This window comes from Labrus mixtus, chromosome 21 (assembly GCF_963584025.1).
Source record: "Labrus mixtus chromosome 21, fLabMix1.1, whole genome shotgun sequence".
Lineage (NCBI taxonomy): Eukaryota > Metazoa > Chordata > Actinopteri > Labriformes > Labridae > Labrus > Labrus mixtus.
The window spans coordinates 13,038,475-13,056,257 of record NC_083632.1 but is presented as its reverse complement, the minus strand read 5'-3'; the positions used below and the strand labels follow the sequence as shown (position 1 = coordinate 13,056,257).

General features: G+C 39.6%; 1 protein-coding gene across 3 annotated transcripts; it reads left to right on the top strand.

Annotated features, from left to right (window-relative positions):
- Positions 1-923: 923 nt before the first annotated feature.
- Positions 924-17,738, top strand: csnk1db (casein kinase 1, delta b). Of its 3 annotated transcripts, none has more exons than XM_061028882.1 (10): positions 924-1,419; positions 5,938-6,048; positions 7,026-7,174; positions 7,359-7,587; positions 7,710-7,880; positions 7,988-8,136; positions 8,989-9,157; positions 9,927-10,066; positions 12,142-12,207; positions 16,199-17,738. In XM_061028882.1, exons 1-9 carry the CDS (start codon positions 1,344-1,346, stop codon positions 12,190-12,192), a joined length of 1,245 nt encoding a protein of 414 aa, XP_060884865.1. In that variant the 5' UTR covers positions 924-1,343; the 3' UTR covers positions 12,193-12,207; positions 16,199-17,738. The 3 variants fall into 3 exon arrangements, with proteins under 3 accessions (XP_060884865.1, XP_060884866.1, XP_060884864.1); XM_061028883.1 differs by having other exon boundaries at positions 925-1,419; positions 12,137-12,207; XM_061028881.1 differs by lacking the exon at positions 12,142-12,207 and having other exon boundaries at positions 925-1,419.
- The last annotated feature ends 45 nt before the right edge of the window (positions 17,739-17,783 follow it).

The following is a 17,783-nucleotide window of genomic DNA, read 5'->3' as shown; positions in this document are numbered from 1 at the left end:
CTCTTTGACCTCATGTGTTTATCTGAACAGATTCGAGTATTTGAAAGGGGGGGGGAAATGGTTTCATGTGCTTTATCTACCAAATACGTAGCCTACTTGTTCCATTTCCTGAAGATATTGTATCTAAGAAAGTGTGTAAAATACAAGTTATTAAAGTGTTTACTCCTAGTTCACTCATTCACAATGAATGAATGACCCATAGGCATATGGTCATCTTAAAAAAGTAAGGAAAAAAGTAGAATGATTCAGTCCATATTTCAGAATAAATAACATATTTGACAAGCAATGAGCTATTCTTAACAGTTAAGTATTCTGTTTATTTGCAAACATTATGCTGAACAAGTAGATTGCCTTTCTTATTGTTTGACTACTGATAGTAATGTTAGCTAAGAAACAACCAGGAGGCACTTAAATAACAACACTTTGTCAAATGAATTATCTTTAAAGGATTAGTTATAACTGAAAACAAGACAGGCTATCGTCTTTTTGAGTAGCTTCTCAGAGGAACGTTTCCATGTGCCAAAACTTTAAAGTACAACATAAATTGGCTACAGCAGTCATGGTGTTAATGTATGTTTTTTTCAGTGTAGGCTATGTGAGGCTCTATGTATGTTAATTATAGTATACAAGTGTGCCAAATCCTCAAAAATTAAGATAATAGATATCTTTATTGTCACTGTACCAGTATAATGAAATACTGTATAAAATAGCCTAAATAAATAGCCAAATGCTGTAAAATATTTCAATATGATCTTCAAATTGATACAGTAAATTGTTATCGAAGACATATGAGTTATCAACGTGAATAAAATCACCACTAGTAACCCCTAAAAGAACAATCTTTTGCTGTCCTTATGTTGTTTTCAGGAATTCCTCCTGATCTGCCTGTAGTTGCTAGGGGAAGTGACGTCAGCAGCGAATGACAGCTTTCACGGTGAAGGAAAAATCCGACAGCGGACTGAAGCTTCGTACGGCGGAGGACAAGTTTATCAACAAAATCCGTCTTCATCCTTTTTGTTTTCGCGAGTTATGACTCCGGAATTACGAGGGACATAAACTGCGCATTTCACACTATCGGATGATATAGATATTATCGACCTTCGTTTCTCAGAAAGATAGAAAAGGGATGGTGAAAATTGTATTGTTGCAGAAGAACTGGGATTCTGGGGGACGGGGGAGTGTGAATTTGTGAGCGTTGTGATTAAAACTGTTTATGAAGGTGGGATATTTGTCGAAGTAACACGCAAAAGGGTCAGAATCTAAACATTTTTGTGGGAAAAGCAACGCAAATTGTTAAGGTAGAAACGACGCAACAGACGTAAGGTTAGGTGACAATAAGCGAAATGGAGTTGAGAGTGGGGAACAGATACAGACTGGGCAGAAAAATCGGAAGTGGATCTTTCGGAGACATATATTTAGGTGAGTAAACATGAATGCTGTTCGCCTACTAATCAACAAAATGTATCCTGCCATTTATAACCTTTATGTTGTTACCAGTATGCATCAGATTCAGGTTGTAGTAACCCCTTTACGACGGTAAGACAGTTATCAACAATACCTCTGTGTTACTAAGTTAACGATTCAAACCTTAAACTAAAAATAAAAACAAGTCAGTGTGTGTCGAAATATTTGAAGTATGTTGTGCCAATACTGTAAAGACAGCTAACAAACTGTATTAGTTTGTTGACTTGACATGTAGGGCTGGGCGATATGACCTCAAATCAATATCACGATTAATTGCACAATTATTTGTTTTTGCCCTCATAGTTCACTGACATAAGTCTTTACTGTAAATGTGCTCAACTATTAAAGCTGGGATATGTTTTCTAATGAAAGAGAGCATATCTGATGAACTGAAATCAAAGCATTGCTTGAAATGAAAAATTAAAGTAAAAAATGAACTTCTCTAAAACAGTAAAAAAAAAAATAATAACTAGTACAGTTTTTCCGCAGTGTTTAGATTTGACTTCTTTTTGTTTGGGTGTCTAAAGACAAAACATGTCCAAATAACAATTATTGCTTCCATGTCTCGGATTGGATGTGTTGTCACGTGACTGCCCTTAAAATCATTTAAATAATTGACATGAGCAAGGTGAAGTTGGTTAGAGGTTCTCAATGTGAGTTTCGATGAATTTCCCAGCCCTACTGACATGTTACATAATACTACGGTTGGCAGGGAAGAGCCACTAGTTTTATTTCACTGTTAAAAAGACAGTTCATTTATATGTCATAGCTGTCATTGTGGTTAGAAAAAGGGAGGCCAGCTTCATACACGATAACCTTAGCTAACTGGATCCTTGCTGTGTGAAGGTAATTCCAGGTTTGTCGATGGCACTAGCTTTACAGCTTACATTAAACCCGATGAGTAGAATCTAGTACCTACCACCTCTTTTTCAGCGTTACAAAGCTGCTCCTTTAAGTTCTTTTAGCCACTTTACACACGTATGTATTCACTGTAGTTAGTTTTGTTTGTTTATTAAGATCTCAAAAAGCTTCTGTATTACAGTAGCTACTCTTTCTGGGGTCTCCATAACTTATTGACAATATTTCATGAGTTATCCATTCTCACGGTACAACAAAAACTCAACCACTGTCTAACACATACAGTAGCTATACGCAAATGTGTCTCTCTTTAGTAGTTGAGAAAATAAAGTATCTGACATCTAGATCACAAGAAAAATGGGATAAAAAGCTCTAAATCCATTTGATATATTTGAGGCCATCAAAAATATCATATATAGTGCAATACAGGATTTCTTAGGCAAATAGATACAATCTGAACTTTTTGTTAAAACATCTTTTATAACGTTCTGAAATATATAAAACACTTGATAATTTCCATGGCACCATTGCTGGATTATTCACTGTCCTTTGCATTCAACTAGTTCTGCAGGGAGGCAACAAAAAAACGACCCTCTGCTGACGGTCGAGTAGAATAATTATGTTTATCCAGGAAAAAAAGGTTGTGCTGATATTTTTTAATAAAACCCACTAAAGAAAAACAAAACCTACTTCTCACACTTATAATGAATCATTGTTTAGCCTTGATATTTACTCTTGTTGTGTAACTGTGGTTCTACGTTGGCGGTTAGTCATGTGAACATGTTTGTTAAACATAAACACTGGTCACACTGGTTTTTCAAGTAAATGGAGGTGTCCGTTAGCTCTAAAGCAAAAGAGCCTTTGATAAGCAGATTGAAGAAACTCATCAGGATGTAGCAGTTTACAAAAGTCAGTGTAGTTGTGAATTGTTAAAAACCAGATGTTAGAGAAGTTGACTGAGTCTATCTGGTATGCAGAGCATGTTATAACGGTTTCTAGTTGTGAGCATAATGTGACCTTTCTGTTCTTGACCAGAGCAGCTGACAAAGCAAACAGGGACAGCATTCATCCAAAGGACCAACAACAACATGATAGAATCATTTTTGCCCACAATTGTTTAACACAATGCAACTCAGACTTTTTTTCTGTAACTTTTCAGTTCTTAATGCTTTTGAAGGGGGTGTGTGTGTGGGGGGGTGTGTGTTGATGTTTACAATTTACAGCAGAGCATGCTAGAGGTGTGTAGAGCCAGTAAAACAGCAAGTCAGCAATCCCAATGCAAACGAACCCTGGTGCGGACCAAAGAACCGAACTCTGGTCCGCTTAAAAACAGGGGTCTGGGTTCGCCATTTTAAGTGAGAAGGGAAGTGAACCAAAATGCAGTGCATTGTGGGTGGAATTTCGCCATCTGTAAACAATGACAATTGGGTTTTGCCGAGCATGGCAAACGTTAGCATTGCTGCCAACAGCAGCCTTCAGTCTTCCTTACAGGTTAACGCGCTGATGACTGTGCTGGTTACACATCGCTCCGGTCGATATGCCAGTTTAACCTGACACAGCCGACATATAACTTAACTCCATTTTAGAGATGAAAATAGGCTACTGTCAAACTGCGCCGCGCTACGGGAAGCCCCTCTTCCATTGTCTTTTATTTACTTTCAGGTCGTAGTGCAGGCTGGATGACAGCAGCAGCTACATGCTGCATTCAGGTGCTCCTCGGAGTGTCACAGTTTCCGAGTTGGGAAGTCATTTATCAGGCTTTAGTGTGTTCATGTGTTTTAATAACAACAACAGACAGCGTGGCTGCTGTGAAGACGATGTGTGCCTATTAAACAATATATTAACATTAACAAAACATATTTTTTCCCCCATGTTGATGACAAATATGTCACCTAATTCTTTTCCCAATTTCCGACTTGTTGTTTCGACTTCAGCAGGCGTTTCTGTACATTGTCCAACTCTGAAACTCTTTTTTTTTAGATGTGTCCGACACCACCTGAATGCAGCTGCAGCTCCAACTAATTCCAGATCTGTTTTTTTATTTTATTTCAATTGACTGGTCTCCTCTACTGAGCAGAGTTGTTACAGGTTTTGTTGGATTATTAAAAAGAAGGAAAGGTATTTGGTCAAATATCTAATATAAGTATATCTATCTAATATAAGTATTCAATTTTGTCTCAGTCAGCTGAAGTGGTGTGTTTTTGCTTTCTTGCGACAGCAGTTGGCAGGCAGATTGAGTTTGATAAGACCAGTTTTCCTGTCCATCTCATGGGCCTTTACTCCATGAGCAGGACACTTACAGCATACGCCTCCTCCTGTTCTGCTGTATTTACTCACAACAGTCTTTCTGCCAACCTATCTGCAGTGAATTTAAGGACTGCTAAGGCTCTGTGATAAAAGCACGTTTAAGAAGGGAATTAGAGGAGATCAGTGACACTGACTCTGCCGACCTGATTTCCTCAAGCAGATCGTCGTAGAGACCTAATACGACAGACGTGTAATTAATCCTACCTTCATGAAGGTTATAGTGTTAGTGTTTGTATCAACTGTTTTAGAGAAATATTTCTGAAACATAATGATCATTTTTGGGAAATTTGGTTTTAGGTGCTTGCATGGCAGTACTTTTCCCTTTTGTACGCATCTTCCAGAGTTTTTATCCCAAACTTTGCATTCTGTATCAGCACAGTCCTTTTTGCTTAACAGTCAAACTAGGTGTCCTTTCATGCTTAATCTTTTGGCTTGGCCTTATTTAACATGGCCTTTCTGTTAGTGTACACCAGACACTTATGGCTCTCTTTTATAAGCCAGGAAAGAGTTGGCCTCTGATTTGTTTTGATTCACTGCAGGGCAGGGATGGGCCTGGGCCTGTGACTTAATAGCAACCTTTCTGTTAGTATTGTGTAGAAGGCAGACTATAATGAAGAAAAAAGTTTAAACTGGAATGTATTTATTTTCTGTACACTGGCAGCAGCACAGTGTGGCTGTGTTATTATGGGAGAAATGAACCTCCATAAAATCCGATGTGAGACACTTTTACTGCCTATGTTTTCATCTAAAAAGTGGGCCTCCTACATACCGGTACAACCAGTATATCTTTATTAGACGTGCACCATCACCCATTGCATGCGACCTGATTATTGAAAATGTACCCCCCCATTCGTTGTTTATTGCAAGCAGCCGCTCGTCATTTGTGTTGTGAGCTTCCCCAACTTCAGAGCATGGAGATCAGATATTAACCCGGGAAGGGATTGGTTTCCTTTTCCCAGCACATGGACTCACAGGCACACACAAACAGCAGAGCCATTACAGAGAGAATTAGAATTCATGGGAGCTTGTTGCACGGAAAACCTTAAAAACTGCAATTTACAAGCGTGTATTGAAGCGTGAATGCCGTACCGTACGGTTCAATAGTTTATTGACAATTGTTGCATTCCTGTTATTTATAGTATTTTTTTATTTTTACAATTCTCACCATTTAATTTTTACAAGTTGATATTTTAAAACTTTGGCCTATGAAAATGAAAATGAAGCTCCTGTGTGTGATTTCTGGTCTTGGTTTGGATTAAAGGATGCTTAAAAGTCAGTAAATGTGTACTAACATTTATTCATTTTCAGGCACGGATATTTCAGTTGGTGAGGAGGTTGCCATTAAGTTGGAATGTGTGAAGACCAAACACCCCCAGCTCCACATCGAGAGCAAGATCTACAAGATGATGCAAGGAGGAGGTGACATATCAGCTCACATGCCCACTGTTCTCATCACTGCACTCATCACCGCCTCTATCTCCTTCTTTTGTTTTTTACTCCTCTTGATACATATATATATAGTTCCTCGATCTATTTTTGCCATCATATCCGCCTTCATGTAATCCTCTTCCTCATTGATTCTCTCCTCTTCAATCCACCTGCATGTTAACATGATGCATACATGGCTTCAGCAGCTCGTGATCCACATGAGTCACTAGTCGAAGCTGAAGTAGAGCGACTGACGACACAATGGATCAGTCTGCAGGCCTAAATGAATTGTAATTCTGAATGAATAAAACTGGAATATCATTTTCCATTAACAATGCATTTCAAAGCAAATTGTAAAAAAGACTTAAGTATGTTTATTTGAAGTGTATTTTTAGTCTTTCTGGTGATGCTTCTTCTGCAAGCTTGATTTCTTATATCATTTTTCTGTACATTTCAAATGTTGTCTAACACAGCCTAAAAGACAGGATCCATGCTTTAATACTGATACTATTATTTACACATCCTAGAACAATAAACTTTTTATTTGGACCAGAAGTAAATTCTTTTAGCAGTGATTTATAAAAATCCATGCCGTGAAAATCAAAAGATAAAGCAGTAGTGACGATTGATATTATAGTTGATTAAAGCGGTTAAAACGCTGATCAAAGCACCTATATGTTTGAAATCAAGACTTTTTTGGTCGACAGGGCATGTCAGGAGAGGCTGCACGCTAAGTTGTTGCTCATTTTAGCTTAGCTTGTTTAGGTGGGACTTACCAGAGGACATCTTCAGCTACTTAAACTGCAGTTTCACAACAGCGCCGTAACAAAGTTCCACTGTCATTATGCCCTAGTACATACATATTGCATCCCTAACAGCTGTATCAAATCATCATCAGTACATTTCATGCACTACATTTTTTTTTGTTTTTAACAGTTGTAATTGAAGTAAATGCCTTGTTTTTGCAGTTGGCATCCCAACAATAAAGTGGTGTGGGGCAGAAGGTGACTACAATGTGATGGTGATGGAGCTGCTGGGACCCAGCCTGGAGGATCTCTTCAACTTTTGCTCCCGCAAATTCAGCCTCAAGACAGTCCTGCTGCTCGCAGATCAGATGGTGAGACGACCCACACTGACCTCACACTCTGTGTTTTTGAATCTTTCAGACCTCTGTCCGGTCATTGAATATCTTACTTTCAGATTGTGTTGCTATGTGTGCTTTTCCTCCCTAAAATGTGATTAAACTTTGGTGAACAGAATGACCTTATTTTTCTGCTGCTTTTTCTTCTTTTCTGCTATAGATCAGTCGCATTGAGTACATTCACTCCAAGAACTTCATCCACAGAGATGTGAAGCCTGATAACTTCCTGATGGGACTGGGCAAAAAGGGCAACCTCGTCTACATCATCGACTTTGGATTGGCCAAAAAATATCGTGACGCTCGCACGCACCAGCACATCCCCTACCGCGAGAACAAGAACTTGACCGGCACAGCACGCTACGCCTCCATCAACACACATCTGGGGATTGGTAAAAAAAACATATATATATGTGTCGATACATCACTGCATCTCTTTTGGATTAAATTGGAAGATGTATTTTTGCTTAGTGCTTTGTTGTACCCTTATATCTGTTCATTGTCCCCTCTATAGAGCAGTCCAGGCGTGATGATTTGGAGTCTCTGGGCTATGTTCTCATGTATTTCAATCTGGGCTCACTGCCGTGGCAAGGCCTCAAGGCTGCCACCAAGAGGCAAAAGTATGAGCGCATCAGTGAGAAGAAAATGTCCACCCCAATTGAGGTGCTTTGCAAGGGATACCCCTGTGAGTCTCAGATTATTTTAGGCGTTCTTATTCATTTCTAGCATCATATTCATCAGGAGAAGCCAGTCGTGTTTCTGTTTTCATCTTTTCTCCCTCTTTTTTCGCAGCGGAGTTTGCCACCTACCTGAACTTCTGCCGCTCCCTCCGGTTTGATGACAAGCCTGACTACTCGTACCTGCGACAGCTGTTCAGAAACTTATTCCACAGACAGGGATTCTCCTATGACTACGTGTTTGACTGGAACATGCTTAAGTTTGTGAGTACTAATAGTTGTCTGTACAACTGTCGTGTTAATACATCAGCCACAGTATATATCCTTTACATTCTTTGTAGATACCTACCTTGATTTTGTTTCCTCACTTAACTATTCTGATATACTAGATATGCAAAGACAAAACTGAATGTTTTCATTCTTGTGATATTTGTATCCTCTCAGGTAGATGAACAGGATATACCCGCACATGAGTTGCACAGGTCAATTTCTGCCTTATTAGATACTGCCATCATCGTACATGACATAATAGACATTTGGTCCATAATATGAAAAAATGATAGAAAATAGGAATCCTCGTCAGTAGGAAAACCTGGACGCTAGTCCAAGTGTGCAGTAAAGAGGAAGACACTTGTAGGCCGCTTATTTTAGATAAACAAAGGCCTTCATACACGGAAGCAGCTGTGAAGTTGTTTTGTTGTCAATAGTCTGAAAGTTAAAATCATTTTAGATGTTGAACAGGTAGCTGACTTTAAATAAAGAAAAGGTGAAGTTTTTCAGTCGCCCTGCAGGTAGGAATACTTCTTCCTCTGTTGTAAGGTCGTTTAGGATACTTACTTTTTCAATACCATGTGTTTGAAAACAATATAATCTTTAATGAGTTATATTATTGAAAAGTATCGAAGCTATTAAAACACTACAGCTCTTCTGTCTTTATTTTTAAATAGAGAGAGAGAGACTTTTTGTACCACCAACCACTCAGATTTTTGACTAAAATATATCTAAATATCACAATGATTCTGTAAAGATGACTTCTACATTCCCAGGTGTTCCTCTGATATGTATGTTAGTCTTGCCAGCCAGCAGGTGATAAATGTTTCTTTTTGTTGTATTTAGGGTGCCAACCGTGCAGCAGAGGAAGCAGAGCGAGAGCGCAGAGACCGGGAGGACAGGTTGAGACACGGCAGGAACCCAGGGGCCAGAGGAATACCTGCTGCATCAGGACGACCACGAGGAGCACAGGAAGGAGCCCCGCCCACTCCTCTAACACCCACCTCACACACAGGTGAGTTCACTCCTGCACCCACCTCAGCTCCTCATTGATCTTCAACTAATGGGAGGTGTAGCATTATCCCCAAAATAAATAAAAAAAAGACCAGCAGGATGGTTTTGAGGCTTGTTTTGGAAAGTTTGAGATGTATGCCTGAATCTGATTATACAGCTGTTAGACAAGTCTGATGTAGGGCGATAAGTCTGTTTTAGTCCATGAAGATATGACGGTAAACTCAATACAAGTAATATGTTAAAAAGTAGGTGTTTGTTTAATGGCATGAATAATGTAGTGTCTTTTTCATGTTAATCTAAATTAGATTTTCCCATGTTTACTATAGATGTACTCAGTATCTCTAGGATGCTCTTTTTATACAGTCATGTAACTAACCCACTGCCAGTTAACCTTAGTAACTATAAGATGTACCATGAAGAGTTTTTTATGCATCTAACAACAAATAAAAAACAGTTCTTCAGCTATTCAAATAGAAAAAAAATGAGCAGGCTGAAACTCTGTCCTTGTTTAGTTATAGATTTTGCTATTTTTACTTGGATATGTGAGTGAATTATTCACACTGAAAATCCCAGTCTGGCTTTTAGATTTATTCAATCAAAATACTTTCTATCAAAAGCATAAAGCATGAAAACATGTTTTTTGCAGTTCCCCAATCTCAGGCCAAATGAAGCAAACGGTGGCCTTTTTGTGTGGAAGACTTTTGTATTAAAATCCATTGCCTTTAAAAGCAGAAGAAGCTGATGTCGTTATTATTGTTTTTGATCTCCAGCCAACACGTCTCCACGACAAGTGTCCGGTATGGAGCGCGAACGAAAGGTCAGCATGCGACTGCACCGCGGAGCTCCTGTCAACGTCTCCTCCTCAGACCTAACAGGACGGCAGGACACTTCCCGCATGTCCACCTCACAGGTACAAGACGCCCCTTAGACAGACTTGTTAATTATTAAAGTGTCTCTGAAGCCATCAGTACAGGCAGAAAGAAGAACAAGTACTTTGAAAATGATTAATCCTCATCCAAGTTTAGGTTTGAAGTACGAGACCTCAAATGAGAAAAAGGTTAAAGGACTTTGGATGTAAAAGACCATACTCACACGAGGGACATCTTCCTGTGATGACACGCTAAGGGTAGGAAGCTAAAATACTGATGTCATGTTGAACCGCTATTTTTCAGGTTGTAAGTCATAAAAACATTGAGAATCTGACACGTTGTTTCCATTTTACGGCTTCCAGATAAATAATAAAGTACAAAGATGATGGATACTGTCATTGGCTAGTACCAGCAGTTTACAGCTGATGTCATCATTCAGCCACTTCTTTGCACGACTTACAGTAATGCAGAAATCACAGTGAGGCTTTACACACTTAACATCCAGTTGCCTAAATACATGCAGTGAGTTTTACCTTCTGTATAAATGATGTAAATGTGTTCAAATGAGAGTTATTATCTAAAATGAGAACACACCTGTTCTATTGTATCAGTGGTTTTCAAACATAGATGTTGGCAAAGAAGAGGCTGAGTGGTAACGTTAGCTGTGCTCTGATAGTAATTAATGGTTTGTCAAATTGAAATATGACTTGATGTCACTCCGGATTTGGAAGTGTTCAATGCTTTTGTAGTTTCTTAACAAACGGGAGGCGATGTAATGGAAACAATCTTTTTTTTTTTTTTTTTTTACTTACAACCTGTAAAAATGCAGTTTGACATAGGCCTGGGTCGATATGACAAAAAATGTTACCAAGATAAAATATTTCATATCAGTCAATATCGATAGTTATCACGATAATTGTCAATTATTATTTCTTTGGAACTGATTTTTGTTTCTGAGTGAAAGTTAAAGAAACCAGATGGTTAATTATACTTTATTGTCAGAACATAACGAATTATAATTAAACAGAGACATTTCAGCATCATAAGCTCAGTGCATGGAGCTGGAAAACGCTGATATGACACTTTGTTGCTGGGGAGTAACACTCACTGGCCCGCTGGGGTCCACACCATGCATAGACAGTTTATATTATTTACAATACGGTCCGCACTAACACTGGTTTATGACATTTGGACATTTATTTCCTTCGGTGTGTTTTAATGGGTCATATTGTTTCAAATGGGTGAAAAGTGAGTGTTAGCTGTTTTAGCTGCACTTCTCTTCGGCACAGTTTACAGAGAACTTTACTCTGTTTTTTTTTTGCCGGACTGTAAATAGACAAAATGTCTCTAAACTCCGGAAGTTGAGCGGCCTCTCTTGTCGTCTTGTTGACGGGGTGCATCCGAATTCCCAAGTACCTACTCAATCTGTCATTAGGCAGTAGACAGTAGACAGTACCTACTATCTGTGCTGTCTACTGTTTAGTACCTACTATTCAGTATGCGCGCACAGTAGGCAGATATTTGTTCATACTTCGTCTGATTCATTCAGTACGGAAGTGACGTCATTTACGTTTCCCGAACCGGCCGCATTCACCCGTTTTTTTTTGTTTAGCTTTATTCAAGAAGAGTAATGCGCATATACAGTCAGGTAAAAAAAAAAAAACAATATCACAAGTAATAGTAATAGTTATATCGCGATAATTATCGATATCGTTTTATCGCTCAGGCCTAGTTTGACATGATAACATTTTAGCTTCCTACTCTGAGCAGGATGTCGAAGAAAGATGCCCGCTGTGGCAATATGGTCTATTACATTTTAAGTCCATTAATTGTTTTCTCCATGTACTGTCTTCCATGTTACTACATACAAATATGGATAATGGCATGTGATGCTCATTGAGTTTTGTTTTGAATGTTTTTGAAAACACTGAACTGTCTTACCTCAGAACAAGGTCTAAATATCTTTTAGACCCCAGCAGCAGCTCCTCTGTGATCGTCAGAGAGAAGGGAAGCGTACATTTTAGCCTGTTTTCTGCAGGTGTTTGGTTGATTTAGGATGTGGGTTCTGACTTGACTTGTTGGGCCTTCTCTCTCCCTCCCCCCAACCTCAGAATAGCATTCCCTACGAGCATCACGCCAAGTAGACGCTCGTCACGTCCTTGTGTGACGGTGGCAACATCGGGTGAGTCCGTCCCCAAAGCACCAGGGATGCATGGGTCTAAGCTCCAGTTCCACATGAGGCTACCTCTGAGTACTGTGTTCAGTTCTGATTCTTACATTTGTCTTCCAGCTCAGTGTTGATCATTTTGTCTCAGTCTTTTAGGAGGTAAAAGAAGAAAGTATATGATGGGTTTGAGATTAGATCGGCAGCTTTAACATGTTCATATAAATACAAAAGTAGCACTACCTGGAATCAGGACTGAACACATGGCAGATACTTCATCATCTGCCACCTTGACATCCACAAAACTGTTCAATTCAAGGAAAAAGCGCCTTGTACCTCCGAGGTGTTGAGATCCCAAATTTTTTTAAATATAAAACCCATCTATTTATTGATGTCATATTATAATAAATAAATAAATAATAAACTTTCACATGTACCTGGCTATTGATGACATCATGTCTGCACTGTAGCAGCCTCACTGAACACTCTGATTGTGACTGTTCTCTGAGCAGGAAGGAGAAGTCCTGTGAGAACTGGAGTGGATAATGCATCATCGTGCATCAGAGCCTAAGAGTGTTACTCCCTTATTGCCTATTAAGGGCTCCCCCTTTTAATCAGCTCTGTGCTTGTGGCTTGTTGCTTGCACTGTTGGTTTGACGCCTGAGGCCATATTGATCAGATGGCAGGCCTGCAGCTGTAGCATCCAGAGGAATTTACCTCCCCCCGACCCCCCCTTTCTCCAGCCTTGCCGGGTGCAGCCCAGTGTTACTTCACTTGCAGTTTTTGTCCTCCCTGGTTTTTCCCTTTAAACACTTGCATGTTATGAAGCTACTTGTTTGCAATTCAATGTTAAGCTTTCTCATGGCTTGGGCTTAAAGCATGTCAGCAAATGTTCAGAGTGAGAGGATAAAAGTTAGATAAATCAGTCCATGTTTCATGTCTTCCTTCTTAATTCGGTTTGTTAGCTCAGACAGTGTTCACTTGCTGTGCCACAAGAGGGGAGATGTCCTTGTATTTGCATGCACTGCAGGTTTGTTTGCCGTAATAAAGTACTAGAAAATAATCTTTAACAGGAATACCAGGACAAAGGTTCTGCTTTTGTGTCTCCCGTACTTGCCTTGCAAAACACGGTAAACAACACAGTTAGCATTACAATTATTGTATTTTCATTATTTTCTGCACCGTATCACATATGTCTGTTGTAACTCAATACTGGTTCAAGTCTATCCCAGTGTTTCCCATTAATTAACTAGACTGTGGCGGCCCGCCATAGTCTAATCTGTCGTGCCGTAGTCTAATTTGCCATGCTAGCATCAGGGAATTATTATCAACTATAAGAACTTTGTTTTTTCTAAGTACATTTAAAGTAGAATTTACCCCGTTAAATGTGATGTGTGGCTGCAGTAGCCTACACCGGAATGTGTGATTGTTTTTATGTCCATTCCCTACCTTGTTTACCTCCTGCAGAGTGTTACAACTCATAGCCGTTTGGAGCTTTTCAATCGCTGTGCAGGTTTCGGAGGTTTTATACACAATCAAAGACGTTTGATCACCCTGTCAGAAAAAGCAGCATAACTAGTTGTAAACCTAGGTATCGAAATTCTAGCTGAATATTCTTTTTGAACCTGCAAAAACAGGTTCCTGCGGTTCCTGCGGAACAAATCTGTTTCGCCTAAAGACGCCGCGCAGCGCCGCTGCGCTCCTGTTGTCTTGAAAAACTGCACTTAAAGTTTACTCATAAGTCTAAACATTAGATCAGACCTTCTTTCAAGAGGTTCTCTTCCTCATAATATCAAAAACCTGCATTTAAAGATATAGCTGGGTCCGTGGACCACACTTGAGAGGCAGAGAGAGAGAGAGTTATACGGGCGAGCGAGAGTCCGGAATGTGCCATTGCGCATGTAAGTGGACGGACAAGAAACAAAAAGTTAAATTGATCATCTGCTCTACAGTTTACATGTTTACCAGTAAATTATGTGAACTACATTGCAGACTGCAGTCTCTGTAAACAGACTGATGGCGTCCAAACTGCTCAATGTGCGCTGAGTGCTCACCTGTCACCCTCCCTGCTTATTAAAAACTGGTCATAAACCACGTCTGAATGTTTTGATTTTAAAATGTTCTTAAATCGTTTGAGCTGCTGTTAATACTCTAAATATTTATAATACTGAACATTACAATTGATTTATAAAATATGCTTTTGCGTAGCAAATTGTATGACGTCATCAAACAGAAGCATGTTGTAGAGATGTGATCCAAATTTGGACAAGAGGCTGGAAAGGAGCGATAATCATAACTGAAAGAGGAGTAGGAACAGTATGCCTGCTTGAGGGTCTCTATGGGCCAAGCCTAAAGCCATTTAACTTCCATGGGCATTGGATTTTATGTTTTGACAATTTGTGCACTAAAAGAGCACAAAATTGTTAGAAGAGAATACAGTTTTTGATATATTTAACCTCTTAATTTTGCACAAAATTGATGCATTTAACTTTAAAATGTACACATTTTTCTCCCGGGGGTGCATGTAGAGGGCTGCATTTGCGAATGGAGTCCCACGGACCCAACGCAAATCTTGTGGGAGTGGGCAGTTTTAATGGTGCTCCGGGTCGGAGCGGGCAAAACATCACTGCGGGTCCTAGATTTAGTTAGTGCTTACAACAATGGAATCAACAAAAGATGTGGAAAGGAAGATTAAGGTAGTTTTTAAATGATAAAGGCAGGTCTGAGAAATGTTGTCATATTTGTCCATTGTAACTGATAAAGATGGAAAAGAACTTTCTTAGCTGCTGGACAACAGGCACACATCTTGCACCTTATGTTGAGATGAAACACCTGCCCTGTTCTCCCCTATCAAAGTAAGCTCTCCTTCAAAGACTTCACACTTCTCCCTTGACATCAGCACGCCTGTTGGTGTACTTATTACCTAAGCAAAACAAGCTCCAACACTGAAATGCCCTAAAATCACAAATAAATAAGAAATTAAATATATTAATCATAAGATTGCTGTAAGGGAAGACAATGTCAATGATCAAGGCCTCTTCCTCTCTCTCCCGAGACGTGCCTGCAGACACTTAACGCCACCTCTGACGGCGCTCAAGACGCAGAGATACTCGAGATGAAACGTGAAAGTTTTGAGAGAGCAGGGAATTGTTCTCTGTTGAACTTCACTTCATGTGTTTCGTTACCTTAGTGAACATATTTACAATACTGTATGATTCCTTTAATTGAATACAGTGTTTGTTACTGGGAATATTTAACATGAGAAGTCAGAATTTCTGCAGTTGTTGGCAGGAAGTGCATTACATACACTGCTGGAGCAGGCGGGAATGATCAGAAATCCAGCGGTAAAGAAAATCGTCTCCGCTAAGGGCTCGATATCAAAGCTTATTTGTAAATTCAGATTCCCACAGTGATCATTGTTACTGATCAAAGCAGTTTCAGGTTAAAAGTCTGTCTTTCTCTTCAACGCTCTTTGGCGAGCTCTAGGGAGTGCAAGTCGAGCTGACCCTGACTAAAGTTGAGTTAAGACGCATTAATGACGCAGCTTCAAACACTACAAAAGTAGTCAATTATTCAACGCTGATAACATTATGAATCTATATTATAAGGTTGATAAATTAATTTTTGTGGTGATGAACTGAAAAATAATAATTGTACAGTTTGTATTAACTAGTTAATTCCAGTGGGACAGACATGATAACAGGTACAGCCCTAGTTTATCCCTTCAGTGTCTAATGAGGACGACATGTTAAAGAAGTTCAAAACAATTTTCTAAAGCCTGAAAATGTGGAGATAATTTCAATGGCACCAATGCAACATCCCTGGTTAAATCCCTGCAGCTGAGTTCTCAGGTTGAAATGAATCTTGACTTTGAAATGCATTCAAACTCAGAATGAATAAAAAGCTCTGTAAACATGTTTATAGGGAAGCAGACATGCAAATTTGACATGTCAGTTAGTTCAATGAAATGAAGTCTTTGTGACTCTCTGGCTCCCTTTGTTCCCTGTAGATGGTGTCCGCTGTACCGTCTGCTGGTCTCCATCTTCTAGCTCCTCGATGAGCCCCCACAATGCAACGTGGAGGACAAAGGCCTGAAGCAACCTGGCATATGATACTACCACTATGAATAACTACATCTCCGATCTGGAGCCAGCTTCAGAGTGGGCATACACTGCTCTCTGACTTCCTCCCCTCTGTTCTATCTCTCCTTTACTCCTCCTTTTTCTGTGTTTCTGTCTGAACGGATGTCGGACCTCGGAGCGGTTCTCTGTCCACTTTTCAGGACATACTAGCACAACCCTCAACACGCTTTTTCCAGGATAAACGCGGCGGCCTGATAGTCTTTTGTAGGACACTAACAGACTGATGAAACAACACAGACTCCCTGTCCTCTGGAAACTTTATGATCCAACATTTCCATCGTCGCTGTCAGCAACAGAACCCTTTTTTTTCCCAGTAAGGTGTAACCAGCAGCTTTTCATTGTGTGTATATGTATGGGTAGTTTTAGGGGGCGCGATGCTTTTCATTGGTATCATTTTCGCCTCCTACAAGTACCAGCAACGTTTTCTGTTTCTGTTTTTCCCAACACCGATGGCTCTGGTCAGTATCTCTATAGCCATTTGTATTAATGAAAAAGAAAGTACTCTATGCATGTTTAAGAGCCTTTAAATTCAGGCGTGGAGGCTCGAGCCCATCAACGTACCAAACATGCTTTGGTATCTCGGTGCAGGAGGTTGTGTATTTACTCATCAGTTGACAAGATGTTCTGTCTGTTGGGCTCCAGATGAGCTCTGGTGTTCTGTCTAATGAGCCCCGCTCCCTTTTTTAGTGTTCGCTACAAAAGAAGTGCACTTCATGAGGGGGCGAGGGCGTCATCTGACCACATGTCCATTCAATGTGTACAGATAAACATTCAAACTTTTCTTACTTGTATTATTTGGAAGCTGTGAAATAACTTGTAATATTGATGTGAAAATGTTTTCTCATAAGTTCTGTTTCTTTGTCCTGTATGGATGAGTTCGGAGCTCCTGCAGGTCTGTCTTTGTGTTCTCCCATCAGTGTGCCCCTCCTCAGAGCTGTAGAGATGTCACAGGAAGCAGAGATGTTGAACTGAATGTGAAAGAAATTTTGTACAACATGCTGTCTTGTCACAGCTCCTGCTTTACGTATGGAAGGATCCGTGATCCTGTACCAACACAAAACTTTTTTTTTTTTTTAAAGAAAGTTGACTCTTGTCCCTCCTCGGGCTTTTCCAGCAGTGTCGTCTTTTTTTTTTTTTTTTATATATATATATATCTGACTCAACCTGTCTGACACTAATACTAACCCTGTACTCCTGTCAGAATGTAACGGCCCTGTTGTAATTCATTTTTCACTGCTGCTCGTACTCTTCATAGTTTTGATTTTGACCCTGGACCTCTTTGGTCAGGCACTCTACACCTATTGAATTATGTAAGCAACCAGATCAGCAAGATTTACTTTCTCACATTTATATTTGCCACTGTATTTGTGTACTTAAACTGTAAATAAATGAATTACTTGTACCTTTTTTATGGTTTCATTACTTTATACTACATGTGAATGAATCAATTGA

Coding starts and splice junctions, on each gene's coding strand:
- csnk1db (XM_061028882.1), top strand. CDS start 1,344: ATGGAGTTGAGAGTGGGGAACAGATACAGACTGGGCAGAAAAATCGGA. Junction 6,049..7,025: donor CAAGATGATGCAAGGAGGAG/GTGACATATCAG, acceptor TTGTTTTTGCAG/TTGGCATCCCAACAATAAAG. Junction 7,588..7,709: donor CAACACACATCTGGGGATTG/GTAAAAAAAACA, acceptor TCCCCTCTATAG/AGCAGTCCAGGCGTGATGAT.